The sequence below is a fragment of the Mesitornis unicolor genome, unplaced genomic scaffold (assembly GCF_000695765.1).
Source record: "Mesitornis unicolor isolate BGI_N332 unplaced genomic scaffold, ASM69576v1 scaffold2051, whole genome shotgun sequence".
In the NCBI taxonomy this organism is placed as follows: domain Eukaryota; kingdom Metazoa; phylum Chordata; class Aves; order Mesitornithiformes; family Mesitornithidae; genus Mesitornis; species Mesitornis unicolor.
The window spans coordinates 52,028-67,773 of record NW_010161488.1 but is presented as its reverse complement, the minus strand read 5'-3'; the positions used below and the strand labels follow the sequence as shown (position 1 = coordinate 67,773).

The 15,746-nt window shown below is 39.2% G+C and overlaps 1 protein-coding gene across 2 annotated transcripts in view; it reads right to left on the bottom strand.

Annotated features, from left to right (window-relative positions):
- Window positions 1-15,746, bottom strand: part of TENM3 (teneurin transmembrane protein 3) — a 116,621-nt gene that overhangs the window by 49,056 nt on the left and 51,819 nt on the right. For both annotated transcript variants that reach the window (XM_010193031.1, XM_010193039.1), the window contains 4 exons: window positions 13,739-13,885; window positions 6,365-6,581; window positions 5,210-5,329; window positions 4,547-4,808 (listed from right to left, as the gene is read on the bottom strand). In XM_010193031.1, coding sequence (XP_010191333.1) covers window positions 4,547-4,808; window positions 5,210-5,329; window positions 6,365-6,581; window positions 13,739-13,885 — 746 coding nt within the window. The remainder of the gene's footprint in view (window positions 1-4,546; window positions 4,809-5,209; window positions 5,330-6,364; window positions 6,582-13,738; window positions 13,886-15,746) is intronic.

Here is a 15,746-nt window from a genome sequence, read left to right as displayed (position 1 = left end):
TTAAAACACTTAGGTGGTCTTCCAGTACTCTTGGCTGAGATAACAGGCAATAAAGAGGACACCTTGAAGTTTCAATTTCCAAGAAATTCCACTGTGTATTTGGATTACTATCAAATTAGAAACTAGGACACTCATGCAGTTCTCAGTGAGGTTTAAAACAAAACCTGAACCCCTATTATTAGTTTCTGCAGAAGCCTCAAATGTCTGCTGGAAATCTGACTTATAACTTCCTTCCGTAAAATTTTCCCTGTATTAACTTATTTTCTTGAGAACTTTAAAAATGTAGAGGTGAGGTTATGTATCTCAATCTCCCTGCCAGAATCAGCATTACCAAGAGAATTAAACAGGTTAATGTTCATCCGTAAAGTTAAATCATCAGGCACAGCAGAGAGCATCCTATGGGAGACACGACAACACATCAATTGTAAAGCAATCAGGAAAGTCCTTGGGTATAAAAGCCCCATCAGGAACCGCCAACGCAACCAAGCTGCCTGTACTTCCCCTTTTCCAGACAGAGTATCAAACTACCTTCAGAAGGGCCAATATCCTAAGGGGACTGAATTATATCCTAACCACCAAATTCTAATGGTTGACATTTTATTTATGGATGATTCTCGGAAAGACAGCTATGAAATACGGAACCTACAGGACTGAGATAAGGGTCACCTCCATTTTCACAAAGACAGAGTTTGTTGTCCTGATGGTTCAAGCTGGCGACAGAGGCACATAAATTGTGCAGGGCTCCTCATCTCTTGAGGCCAGCAGGACTAAAGCTGTCCAGGTTCTGGAATGCTTTCCTGCGCCAAAATATTAATATGATTCAGGTGACATGCTCTGGTGGTATTAAGAACCCTGCATAAGGAATTTAATTCAATTAGGGGGAAGAATGCCTGCTGTATTACCATGATTTTTTTTGGCAAAATGAGCAACTTCAATAGAGGATTTGAGAACAAACTTCACAAATGAGTGCAAACTTTAGTCCTAATGTCAAAAACAGGTTCTTTGCTGAGAAGTAAGAGCTGCACTGCTGTATTAAAATGTGTCATCATCTTGGTTTGAGAGGGGTAAAGATAGCATTTTTAGATACAAGCAGATACTGGCAACTACTGCTATTACACAAAGGTTGAGACCAAGGAGTACTAAAATTATACTCAAGTAGAAGCTGAAACTGCTCATTTCAAGATGGAAAAATCTCTTCCTTTTAAAAAAAGACCTTCCCTAGAATTGAGGCTCTTAAATGATCCTCTAAAGTAGTAACCCTGAGGTAACAATATAAAGAAAGGAGAAATGAAAAGGGGAATAAATACTTGTTTGGAAAAAAAACCCAACTTGATAGGAAAAAGCCATACGCATGTAGAAACCTAAAAACGTGTTTATAGAAGAATAAATCAAGAAATGTGTATAACATTTCAAACAGAAAGCAGAAGAGGAAAAAAACAAAACAGAAAATGTGCTGGAAAACAAGGACATATAAATGGAGACACTTGGCTTTAAGAGTAATCTTAATTTTTTTCTCAGTACAAACTTGAAGTTCTGGAGATTTTAGCTAAGTGAAACTAGGATGCAGCCCCCATGTAACACTGGAATATCTAGGCATCCTATTATACTGCCTGTTTAAATGACAAAATAGGTTAATTTCCTTGCTGAAAATCTGGCCACCCTGAAGTTACAATCATATTTATTAAGTCACTGAGGCCTGTATTTTCCCCTGAACTCTTCTAGGTAAATAAATGTTGCCAACTTCTGCTGTATGGTATTGCCAGTAGTGAGAGAGAGGAGAAGAGAAAAAAAAGTGGGCAACCTTGAACATATGGTTGGAAGAAAATGTTTCAGTCTTCATTCTCCCACACGCTTGAGGTGATGGAAACAAGCTGCTTGGGACCTGCAGAAGGCATCTTGCAAGCACATGTAACCGTGGATAATAGAAGTTTAGGCAAAGGAAAGCCTCAAAACCTCAATTTCAGAATTGCTCATTGTGACTCACATGTGGGTTTCTGCCAGACCACACTGCAATATGTGGCAAACAGACATTTATTAGGAAAGGACAGCAACAGTATTTCCTAACACGTATAAGCAGCTCCAGCTTAACCTGATCTCCCTCATCTGCATGCAGTTTACCGTCTCATTCCACACGGATTAATCTCAGCTAGTTAAGTCTAGGCAGAGCATGCTAACTTGCAATTAAAAGTAGATGAAGTCATGCCTAAGTACTCCAAATTTAGTTAACACGTTATTTATTATCACCCCTCTTGAGTAATGATCTGTTGGGTCTGTGATCACCCCTTTACCCACTGCATTTGTTCTTTCCCCTTGCTTGCCTTCTTTTTTCAGTTTTCTTCTGTGCTGCTTCTTTAGTGGACTTTAATTCCCCCTTTGATCAATTTGGGACTCATAAGCCACTAAGTACCCTCTTTTGGATACATTAGCTCCAAGGGATAATGAAGCACTTCAAGGAATGATGATTACAGTGGCACATCATTTTCTCCCATAGTACGTGACAGTGAGTGCTGTCACACCACACGAGCAGGGAGACTAATGCTGACTGAAGGAACATGGGGAGCTGTTTCTGTCTCTGTGCCTTCATCCAGCCTCCCACACTTTAACCTGGCATTGCCCCTTTTGGATGAAAAGATCTACAGCAGCTCCTCTGGACTTGAACAGACCATTTTGATGCAATCTGGTTCTGCCCATCTTTTATCAGAGTAGTGAATTTTTTGGGAGACAGACTTTTGAGCACTAGGCATTTCCAAGGGGAACCTGACCCTAGAGGGGTACGTCCCAGACGCGGTTGTGCAGCTCCCACTTACCGAAGCAGGGGATTACATGTGTGATGAGCAAAGAATATAGAAAAAATACTCCCTGATGGTTTGGGGTTTTTTTTACACAGTACCAGCACTAGATTTTTGCATACATAACAACACTACTTCGCCACAAACGACCCATCAACACCAACTGCCTGGGATCTGCTGAGAGTATGATCTTTCTTTCTGGATGCTTTTCTAGGGACATCAACTTGACCCTGCAGTCCTGTCTGTCAGACCTCCCACCTCACTGATTTCGAACCTGGTAGCTAATTTCAACCACATTTGATGTAACAGTAGGAATCTCTAAAGATAATCCAGTTCCTTTAGGGTTTATAGAAAAAAAGGGTTCAGGGAGAGAACAAGTAGCCGAGCTGGTACTCTCATGAGGAAAACGCTGAATGCAGTCCATATGGGAAGGACTGGATGTGTCAGATAGCTGGAATTACAGCAACAGGTGGGAATTAGGAAGAATCCAGATGTCATTAGTCCCACTACTCATGAAATTACTTGTTTACCTAGACATTACTGGTGTTTTTAGAAAATATGTATTTTCTGACATTCTTCTATTACTACTTTTTTTCTTTATTTATACCCCATTTATCTAAGCCATTCTCAATCACTTCAGGAACTGAATTTATCATCTGTAGCCAAAACAAATAAATCAGAGCTGTTTTTCAGTGGACTGTATTTTGCAAATACTTTCTTTTAATTGACTTGCAACTATCAAAGGCACAGAAATGATAGTGAAGATAAAAGCAACAATTTTCTAGCACAGACTAGATTTGTATGAGTGTTTAGTTGTAATTTCCATACATCTTTACTTTAAACCTGCTCCTACCATGAATCGCTTAATGATTTTGCTCTTTTCTTAAGAGCTCTGCATGAAAACATTTGAATACATTTTCTATGCTTCCCTTGAAGGGGCATGGACATTTTTTTTAGTGAATGGGAAAAAGAGTGCCTTACGTAATTATGACATTGCGAAGGTAGGGCAGTGAAAAAGATAAAGGAGAGAGAGAAAAAGGAGAAGGAGAGAATGGAGTCAGAAAGAGTGCTGGTTCGCTAGGAAAAGCTTTATCAGAAATCAATAATGATATAAATATTACTTACTGAAATGCAAATCTGCTTTTAGAGTTGAGGAAGACTATATGAATGATTAGTTAATTGAGATGTAGGAATTTAATATATCTATGTTAGAGAAAAAACATTCCAGCCACAGCTTTTTCCATTTAAAGCAAGGTTTTTATGTTCAGTCTTACTTTTGGTACACATTCTGTAAAAGTAGATTAGAACACACAGAACCATAGAAATGGTTTGGGTTGGAAGGGGCCTTAAAGCTCATCCAGTCCAACCCCCTGCCGTGGGCAGGGACACCTCCCACTAGACCAGGTTGCTCAAAGTCCTGTCCAACCTGGCCTTGAATGCTTCCAAGGAGGGGGGCGCTGTGGTGGTTTATCCCAGCAAGCAGCTAAACACCACACAGCCGCTTGCATGCTCCCTCCATCCCCAGTGGGGTGGGGAAAAAAAAATATTTAAATTAAACTTCTCCAGGCAACCCATTCCAGTGTTTCACTGCTCTCAGAGTAAAGAATTTCTTCTTAATATCTAATCCAAATCTACTAATTCTTAGCAGTTAGTTAGTCAGAATTACTTATTTTTAAACAGTAGCTTGCACTCTCTTCATTATGATTGCGGGATTCTAGCCTCTGACAAAATGGTATGTTTTTTGAAGCACACTTTACCTGTGTTTCTGGGATGATAGGACTATCTTCAGGAGAAATTCTAAAGAGGGTGGATAAAGGTGATGACACGATAATGGGGTTTGGCCTTACAAATCCGCTCAGATCACAACTGGGAATGTCATTCTCTTCCTTCTTCATGACCAGGGTATCCATGACATAAAAGACATTCCAGGGAATCCACACTGTGTGATACTGTGTCAGGAACGGTGATCGCTCAAACACCAGTGTCAGAGAGGCACCACCATTCGCTACCAAGTCAAACCTAGAAAAAACCAAACAACAGGGCTAGCCAGTCAGCAAATTCTCAAAGCCATCCACAGCCTCCATTTTATGGATTGATTCTTCATCCCACTGTACTGCTCTTGAAGACAGAATCGCTTTTCTGGGAACAAAAAAGAAATCAATGAAATTATATTACACAATTCTGCACTAAGAGAATGAAGAGTTTGGGATGCTGTGTTTAAATTACGCAAGCCCTTCTACTTCTAAAGTCTATAATCAGCATGTTTTACATTTGAAGAATGTACAAAGTACAGCTTCAGTCAATCACTTTTTTCGTGTCTTTTGTTTCCATTATTTTATTATTATTTTATTTTTACAAGCAGCTCTCCAGTAACGCCTTTGTTGTCTTGATGACTTAGAAGTGCTTCAAAGTGAACTTACATTCCATCTTGGCGAGTGATTGTATATCCATAGTCTGGATAGTGTAGAAAGGAGACGTTGACTCCAATGAGTGGCGTTCCATCGGCAGTTAATACTTGGCCCCTTATGACGGATGCGAGACTGTGAAAAAGATGCAGGATCAAATTACAGATTTGCTTTTTTCTTTCTCTTTTGAGTAAAGCCAACACACACACGTCTCTACATGGTATCAACTACCATTAACAAAAACATTCCTGAGACTCTAACCCTTTTACAAGTTCACACAATTTAAACTGCATAAACAAATGCCTCAAAATCTACAGACAATAATTTTGTCTCAATATTGTTTATTTTATTTTGATTCATTTTGTCTGTACTGAGTTACTAAGACCAGAAATTTACTGAAGAATTTTAAGAACGTATAAACCCTCTATGTTTCCGCTCTAAGTCATACCTCTGGCAGACTCTTAAAGAAAAATGTACTTTTCAATTAGTATCAAAGCAATCTGTAAAACTGCAGGGACTATGAAGTACAAAATTTAAAAGAGCAATAAGGAACATTTGTGCAACAACTTTTAATCAACTGCTGTGCCCAAACACATTAATGCTGTTAAATTACTGCAAACGCAGTAGTTCCAGTGTAAATCATCTTCCTTCACTCAGTGAGATCCCAGACACCTGCTTCCTGTTACTGGTTTATTTTCAGGTCATTACTGCTTCGTAGAGCAGCAGTCAAATAGTTTATGCAATTATACTGTCGTGCACTTAACAGTTCTATTACATTAATTCATAATTTATATTATTCAGTGAGCTCAGTTTAAAAAAGTGCAGCTTTGCTTTTCCTTCTGAAGTGTTTTCATTGCTTTGATGTCTTTCCAACTGTGCTAGCCCAAATCAACTGGTTAAATAAAGATTTATTTTATCATTAATTAAGTGCTCTGTTAGAATACAGGTACTAAGCATGGCAAGTACTTTCTGTAACCTACTGGCACTGGCAATTTGAATTTTATAGGAAATGAGACAAAATAAGCAATTTGATAAATTAAGAGAAAAGGTCTCTCAAATAAAAGTCTACACCATGAAATTTGCAGTCACAGTGGATCTTCTCCTAAATGTGAATCTCATGCGCTCCTCAAGTTCTTTTGTATTCATGTGTAAAAGATGAGTCGTGCTCACCTCTTATTAAAAGGACTTTCCCCAGGTATGACATGAGTGCTGTCTGCTCCAATGAGAAAACTGATGCGGTCATAAAACGCTTTGGCAGCTTGCTGAGATGGTGACTGTTGGCTTTGGCTGATGATATCTTGGGGATCAGGTAGTCCACGACAGTAAGGCTGGTTTTGGCAAGAACTCTGCAAACAGCAGTCAGGATCCATGCAGTCCACCAGCCCATCTGTTGGCAGAAAGTCAGACAAATGAACAAGGTCCTCCTCCTGCCCCTCTGCATGTGCATCAGCCAGCCAGCAGAGAGACTGAAAAAATTATGTAGTATGAAAAAAGACTAATAATTCAGATTTTAATGAATTCACTTTCAATTATGAAAAGAGAGTTTGTTTCCACTGAGTTCTTAAACTCCCATGGAAATCCACGGAAGCTGAATTCAGGCAGTATTGCGTATAAAGTAAACCTATTTATACGATACTTTTCTAAAAACATGTTGAACAAACCAGAAAATGAAGGCACTCAGGCTCTGCATACACCGTTAACTTATAAATATTAAACATTTTAGGTGGGTCTAAGTAGCTTTTATCAGAGGTTATTTGGCTTGCTAGAGAAAAGAAACAAGTAACTCCCACTCGGCTGTTTTCCTGAAGTTTTTTAGCATATCTATGCTGCAAGTACCTTTAAATATTTCACAACATTTATCAAGGTGGATTCCTTTATACCTTGGCAGAAAAATTTTGTTGCTAGTGGCAAAGGCAATTTCCACAACTATTTTGCATGAAAATGTATGAGATAACAAAATCTGTATTTAAAATTTAGATTTTATTCTGAATAAACTGATGAGGAATGCTGGCCAGTATAAACAAGATTTAAACACATGGGTGCTTTTACGCTTATGTGCTGAAATATTCACATATAATGAGCACTAGATCTGTCACATCACTGGAAATCTAATTTGGTGAAAGATTAAAATCAAGATCAAATTGATAACTACTAATTTGCTGTAAGTAAAGCCGTAAGGAAAATGAGCCTGGAAATGTCAGCTACAGAAAATTTCTAGATGAATGTGATATGGTATCACACAGCTGATAATTGTTTCCCCAAAAGAACAGCAAGACTGAAATAGCTCAAACATTTTATTATTCCATTTAGATTAGAGAGGGAGCTTGCTTGCTGCACTGAACTGAAAAATCCACCAATGCAGCACTCGGAGGAAGCCCATGACTGCTTCTCTCACAAAAGAATCTAGCTTTAGAGTAAAACTTTCTTCTGAAGGGAAAAATATCATGCGTTTTTGTTCAATCGTATGTTGAAAGAGTGTAAGTAAACAGAGATCTTTAAAGGTATTCCTCTAAGGATTGCTGTGCTATGTGGATCAGTTAGAGGATTGGCAAAATAGTAAAAGACAGGACTTTCTATTCTTTTGCACATCTAAAATTCTTATTTAGCTTGGCTGACATTGAAGTCAGTTCAAGGAAAATAAAAGGGATGAAAAAGTCATCGTTAAGCATATCAAAGTTCAAACTTTTGCAAGAGAAAAGAAAGAACACTGATTTTTCCTGGGATGAGGATACGCGAGAGGGTCGTGTTGCCATTCAGACAGACCTCGACAGGCTGGAGAAATGGGCTGACAGGAAATTCGGGCAGTTCAACGGAAAAGTGTGAAGTCCTGCACCTCGGGAGAAACAACCCCTTGCACCAGTACGTGCTGGGGGACGACTGGCTGCAAGACAGCTTTGTAGAGAAGATCTTGGGAGTCCTGGTAGACACCAAATTGAACATGAGCCAGCAACATATCCTTGTAGCAAAGAAGGTGCTAATCCTGGGCTGCGTTAGCAGAAGTGCTGCCAGCAGGTGAAGGGAGGTGCTGTGTGCAGGCTGGTCTTTCCAGTACGAGAGAGACACGGACACAGTAGAGAAAGCTTGGTGAAAGGCCACAAAGATGTTTAAGGGCTTGACACATCTCTCCTATGAGGAAAGGCGGAGACAGCTCAGACTGTTTAGCCTGGAGAAGAGAAGGCACAGGGGGGAATCTCATGAATGTGGACACATACCTAATGGGAAGGTGCAAAGAAGACACCTTTCAGTGGCACCCAGCAAAAGGATAAGAAACAATGGGCATGTACTGAAACACAGAAAATTCTGTTTAAACAGCAGAAAAACCTCCTTTACTGTGACAGTGGTCCAACACTGCAACAGGTTGCTCAGGGAAGCAGTAGAGTCTCCATCCTTGGAGACATTCAAAATTCAACTGGACGTGGCCCTGAGCAACCTGCTCTAGCTGACCCTGCTTTGACCAGGGCTGGGACTAGATGATTTCCAGAGGGCTTTCCAACCTCAAATAGTCTGTGACTTCTGTGATTTTTCATTCTTGTACAATATGAAACCCTTTCTTAGCGAAGCACTGACCTCCCTTGCTGGTTTTAACTCTAGAAGCCTGGATCAGTGTCAAAGCTGGAGGTACTGATGGTTAAAAGCATAGTTTTGGGGTTTTATGTCTCTGTATGGTCTCCCAGGCAATATCTGGTGCAGTTGCCAAAGAAATGCTCAAATTTCGTCATTCATCTTTGTTAGTTTATAAAAAGCAAATGTACATCTGGAGTATAGTCTGCAGGTCATAAAACTGCATGAGACTGACACCTTCTGAACTAATCAGCTGGAAATGCATTTTTACAAGCCTCTCCGCTAACATCAATCAGAGAAAGAATCTCATTTTCACCAGCCAAGATACAGGGATATGCTGTTTGTTATTTTTCTGTGGAGTTTATCAGCAGCTTGCCCAGGCGAGTGACGGATGGTTATGAATCTGGCTCCTTATAACTTGAGAAAACATTTTTATTCTTTGTACTTATGTGGCTGGAGCTATCTAGTACCACTAAGCTGAGTACTCTATTGCACTGTGTGAAGCAGAGTAAAATTTCCTCTCTGAAATGGCTCTGCAAAATTATTGATGAATTTTGTTTAGCCTGAAAAATATGAGACTTAGCTCAACGCTGGCTTATCAGTTATATCGCTCAAGTATGATAGTGAAATTATAAAGAAAATAGAAAGTCCTACAGCCAGCTGGACAGTCATTTTCAGTCTCAGAAGCCTACTTTGTATTTTTTTGTTCTAGATGCAAGTGGTTCTTCCATATACAGAAGATGTAATGACTACATTATTGTTTCCCCTTCCTCAGAAGCTGAAGTCTACCTGTAAAAATCTTGACTAATGTTACTCTTCCCTTTATTGCAAAATGCACAGAATTGCAATGGAGTATGGTCTAGTGACAAAATTGCTTGTTTGGAGAGACTAATAAAACCCTCAAAACATTAAATGAGAGGAGTCAAGACAGAGGATTCCTACACTTATTGATGTCTAAAAAATAAGATGTATCAGTGGACATGATTGCTTTTGAATGAAATTTAACGGGTATGTATGAAACTGCTGGAAGGAAGAAAAATAGGGGGACAAAATAAGTCCTGGGCACAAATTCTGCCAGTGTCAAGGGAAGGCTGTGCCAAGGACCTACATAAATCACATTCTTGGTACATAAGTTTGATTATATATTTAGGCACCAAAAAATCTCCATGAAGTGAAATTCAGTGCCTACATAGGAAAAATACAGTTTTGGAGCTATGATGCTGGCCATCCCCCCAGAACAGTACCGGTGACCATGGCACACTAAAGCAAGAGAGGCTGGAAAGGACAGAAAACTATTAACAAACCTCAGTTATCCCCACATAGCTCAATTTTACAACAGGCTATCATGAATGGACTTAATTATGGACACCAAAAATGACTGCCTGCTTGAGCAGCTGGTCGGAAAAGCCACAAAAGCAGAAATAGCCCTTGATTTATTCCTGAGCAGCGCACAAGGACCTTGTTCAATGTTAACCATTGCAGTATCTCTATAAGCATACACCAGTGTGCTCAAATTCAACATTCCTGTTGGAGTGAGGAAGCTTAAAATACAGAGTGTTAGGTTCTAAATGGGGTGTCACTCCAGAAAAGAAATTTTGAAGTCACCATGGATAAGTGCTAAGGATATATTAACCCAGCACTCCCCAGCAACCACAGATGCAAACCAAAATAATGGGAAATGTTGGAGCACAAACCAGAGAACATGAGCATGCCACTGTATCAGTCCTAATTCAAGTACAAACCTCCAGAAATTTCCTGAGCTTGGGTCATCTTTGCACTTAGTGACCCTTCTGACCTTCAAAACATTCTGTGGCAGTAATTCCCTACTTTAATTAGCAGCCTGCTAGTATACCAGAGAAAATATCACTTCACATTTGTTCTCTTATATTCTTTTGCTAAGCATTTGCTATTAGCCACTATCAGGGAAGAGGCCCTGGTTCAGGTAATCTTTAGGCTGAATTTGTACTGCCCTGTGACAATGCTTATCAGGAGCAGGCTACTCTAGCCTGTGCAAGTAATTACAAAAATACAGTACTGCTAAATATGCTTTACTTTATTACAGTATTTATTTTCATTTTAGTAATGAAAGAATATTAATAATCCCTTAAATCCTGCTGGTGGAAATTTGTATACTACTCTTAATAACTGGACAGGAACTAATAAAAGGAAACCTTAACAAAAGAACCTGTTCAATAAAGACTGACTTATGGTCCTTAAGAGTAAACAGCTTATTCTTCCTACAGTGATGACAAAACATGGCCCACTTTATGTTTAAGTATAATAGTGACTTTTTTTCCCATTCAAAGAAGCTATTCCACCCATGGAAGACTCTGACTTCCCCTCTCCCCACAAAGTCATTAGGAATTAAATTCAGCCTAAGGTCTGCTTGTTGCGCACACATTCCTTGTGGGTTGCTAAAATGTAAAGAAAATTCTGTATTTTATTATCCAAATCAAACTGATGGAAAACTAAAGAGTGATCCTTAAAGAGAAAGGAAATTATCAGCAAGACTCTCAAAAAATCCATATTAAAAGGAAGATGTGTAATAATCATCCCATCATACATCAATAGTATCTAGAAGGGAAAATGATCAAGTATGCCTTGATGTCATTAGCATTTGCTATGGAGAATATTCCCACTGTGGTCCTTGGGATGCTCATGTTCACAGAATTTGAACAACAGTCCCAGAAAGAGCTAAAAATCAAAGCAGACACTGTTATTAATGAATTATACTCATATTAATATATGAAATACATTTTATCCAGTGTAGGATGAAACATAAACATTAATTACAGCACATCAATTAGCTAACAACCAAGATAAGTTTAACTGTATAACCACCGAGCCTAGTGCGAGGTAAACCACACTACCTGCAGTCGGTATAAATTCAGCGTAAGTGCTGAGATAACCTCATCTCCCACAAGAAACAAATACAGCAGAAGCCTCCTTGTGCCATTCCCTGCAGCTGTATGGAATTTGAATGGCTTGCTCAAGAGATCAGTGGGCTGATTGTACGTACCCTTGGAAAGGGAAGAAACACTGCTTGTCTTTCCAGGTGTGTTTCTGGCAAAGACAACTTACTTTTCCCAGGTTTGTTTGGTATGCTTCCAGTTTTTAATTTAATTTGTTATATTTTAACACCTCTCCTCAGCCATGAGTCAAAGACTGAAGTAAATATGCTCTGTGTTGAAGCATACAATTTAAAATAAGGTCCATTTCTCTGAAAGAGAAATGTCAGTGACAAATAGGTCAATCATGGCAAATCTCTTCCTCATACATACGTGCGTAATGTCTGTAAAGGAAATAATGAAAAAAATCGGAGAAGCAAGCAACAAAATACCAGCATTAGACCTTTTTTTTCAATACTGTTCTTTCTTCTTGAACTTTAAGTAATTCTGTTAGATCCTTCTGCTCCAATTCCTTATTCCTTTTCCTCACAAACTGCTATTGCTGTTTTCAGTCTGAAGAAGCATCTTCTTCTGCCTTGTTCTGTTTACGGCCATTCCTGTTCACCTTGCTCCTCTTCCTCCCACTGCTCCCTTATCAGCTCTTGACTCTCCCTCTGATATGTCACGTACTTCTATTATCTTTAACATTTACTGAATCTGTTTTAGTCTGTCACAGGGCTTTCAAATGTTTTTCCCCTACATGATGTGTTTTATTTCTCCAAGTTTATGCTCAAATCTAGTTTCCCCTCCTTGCTTTGTCTCCTGTCACGCTTGCAGGTTTCTCTCTCTTCCTTATGTTCATAATCCTGCAGCCCACCTGAACTAAGTTCTGCAAACAGCACAACTCTGCATGGAAATGCTATGGCTATTTATTCATCTTGCCCCCTTCCTACATGCAGAAATTCAGCTTCATGCTAGCTCAGATTGCATATACCAGATTGCATCAGATTCTTTAGTCCCCTAAATGTGCAAAACTGACTCAAAAAATATACAATATGTAATGGAGAAGGATGACAAAGCAAATGATGTGTAAAGCAATAAACAGCAACACTGTTTTAACTGTGTTATTTATTTTCCTTGCGATGTAAATGCTGCTGTTATTTACAGTTTGTGGTGCCGACAGCTGCAGTCAGGATATAAGTGCAAACAGCCAACCAGCAGCAGCGAAGGCATATGTAGTCTAAAGCTGAGAAACAAAGTTACAGATGACTATCATGATCCAGAGGCCCTAATGGAGTTTCTTATCTCTGCTCTGAATCTGAAGGTGTTAAACAAAATGAGTTGATGAGAGAAGGGGAAGACAGACAATAAAAGCATTATGCTGATCTAATATCTGACTGCATCCACATTTAATCTTGTTTTTGTGTGGGTGTTTTTGTGTGATTCTGGAGTCATGCCAAAGTCATAGCCCCTCTACCTCCCCTACCCTGCAACCATGACTGCAGATTGATTCCTTAAGTCAACAGCCCTGCCTGCATCTCGCTGCAGATTGTTACCTGTCACCTCAATGACTGGCTGTGGAAAACCAAGCCAAAAAAAAAGACTTCTGGGAGTATCCTGTCAGATATCGGAGCGTTCACAGTCCGTGGAGGGATAAGATCTTTGTAGACTGGGCAACCAATTGTTTCCAGCAATAGCATCATGGGTCAAAATGTAAACTTCCCATTTGTCCTTTTCTCTTGGGATAATCTCCTTGTGAGGTCACTGAAAATTTGAACTCCCTTCTTTTTTTTTCCCCTCCACTACAGTTCACTAAGTTGAGACTATGTTTTATTCCAGTATAAAAGAACATTGCAGGGAAACTAAGGTGACAGCCATCATTTTCTAAGTACGTATCTCACCCACCATAAGCATCGTGTAAGGCTGTGCTGACATGCCATATAAAAGCACTGAATACCACAGTGTATTCTTACGGGCCTAAGAGCTAGCAAAATGTGTCTGTGGTTCTCATGGCTGCATTTCATCACCTGACCGTAAAATCTCAGTTCCTCAACACGCTCTCCCCAGTGTCAAAGCTTCATTTGGTACACCTTACCCCCTTCGTTGTCCTTACTGTCGGTGCAGAGAGTTTCCATGGCTACGTCACAGCCCGCTCCCCTCCATCCCGGCTGGCAGACGCAGTGCCAGCCATTTTGGTCCAGCGTGCACCTCCCGTTGCTGTTGCACAAGCCAGGGCAGCCCTCTGCCGAGAGAGACAAAGAAGAAAAATCACAAGTGATTTAAATATTGCAATTAGAGAAAAAAGGAAAAAAAATACAAACAAGGGACACTTACTGGGAACAGGCCTTTAGAACAGCACAAATACTGTAATTGCACATGGAGTGGAACAGCAACATTACCTGGGGAACGTAATTCTTAACAAAGTGGCATCTTTGATTGGCCTGACACTTGAGACACCACTTACCTGTACAGACAGGAAATAAATGCACCAATCCTCTAAATACCTGCAGGCCAGACAAAATTAAGTTTGTTTTTTAATTTTTTTTTTTTTGGCAAAGTAACAAGAGATGAGTGCATAGTGCAAACACAGCTGTGTAAAATGATACATTTTTCTGTGCTCATAGGATAGATCATTATTTGCTCTATGCAGTATTGGTTACTTACTGGCAGAAATGTTTAAGCTCCCTGTTACTATGAACAAATCCCTCCAAATTCTTAAGTAGGAAAATGGATATGATTTTAGGCACGTAATAAAAGAGAAACGTTAACTTTATCTGGTCTCAGAGTTGCCGTATATTCATGTGAAATTACAGTGTGTTAAATAATTGCACAAAGTATAGGCCAGTTTTAATGACTATACTTTATGCCAAAAATACATTCCTTTTCACAGAATAAGCAAAGCCCAGGAAATAGTGAAGCAGCTTAGCATCTATTCTAACAAACATTAGGAGTCAGGCTGCATACGGATGGGACAGGACCAACAGGATTTTCAACTGAATGTAATAGCTGTGCGTATTTGATTACTGAGGACGGACAAAATGAAATACCATAAGGACCACAATAAAACATTGATAGACTGAACAAAAACACGGTAGTGACGTGCTTCAAGACAGATAGCAGAGAGTGATTTTTTGTGACAATCTCCCTAAGGCTTTTGTGCTGTTACCTTTATATCCTATCTTGTCTGCTTTTATGGCCAAGGAGGGAAAATTTGGGAAACAATTAAAATAATTTAATATATCCAAAATTGATAATTGTTTTCAGTCTAACATTGCATTAAAAAAACAGTATCTGTCACTTCCTAGTGATGAAATCTGGCATGCAGCCAACATGATCAGTATGAAGATGACAACACTATAAATATGTAAATTTTGGTGTTCCTTATCTATGACTATGATAAGACACTGACAGAAGCAAGTACAGATATGGCACTAAGTACCTTATGAGAAAGTGGCTACGAATCAGATATTTTTGGACACAACAATTTTCTGTAAAGTTTTATCCAAAAAAACTAAGTAATTGGCTAAACAGCTCTTCACTTTCTGTAACTACTAGCTTTGTGAACTTATCTACCAACCCGTTTTGGTTAAGCTTAGCTGAGCTTAGAACAGTCTTTCAGAAGTAATGGTCTATTTTTTTTTTCCTTCTAAAGACTTTTGAATTTATGGACTCCTTTCAACCATGTAGCTCCAAATGACAATCACTCCCAGGAAAAAGCTATAAAGGCTGCTCAACTCTTGTCAAATTACTCTGAGAAGGCAGAGAATCAGGAAAGCCTCATGTGAGGAAGTATGGTGATGCTCTACAGTTATGGATATCGTGCCATCATGCCAGGCTGAGATGAGTCTTGCTATTCTTATTCTTTCAGACTCTAGCTACCAGTAGTATTTGTTGATGTACTGAGAGCTATTTTTTCTTAATGTTTATTCTGTTTAATTTATGGAAGACGTACATATTTAATTGCAATACTGACAGAGCATTTTAGCAGTCAACTGGGTACACTCAAGACTTATTGTGTGAAAGCCTGGATATTGCCATGAATATTGCCATATTCTAATGAAAAAAAACCACAAATAAGGAATAGAGAGATACTCAGGGAAAGA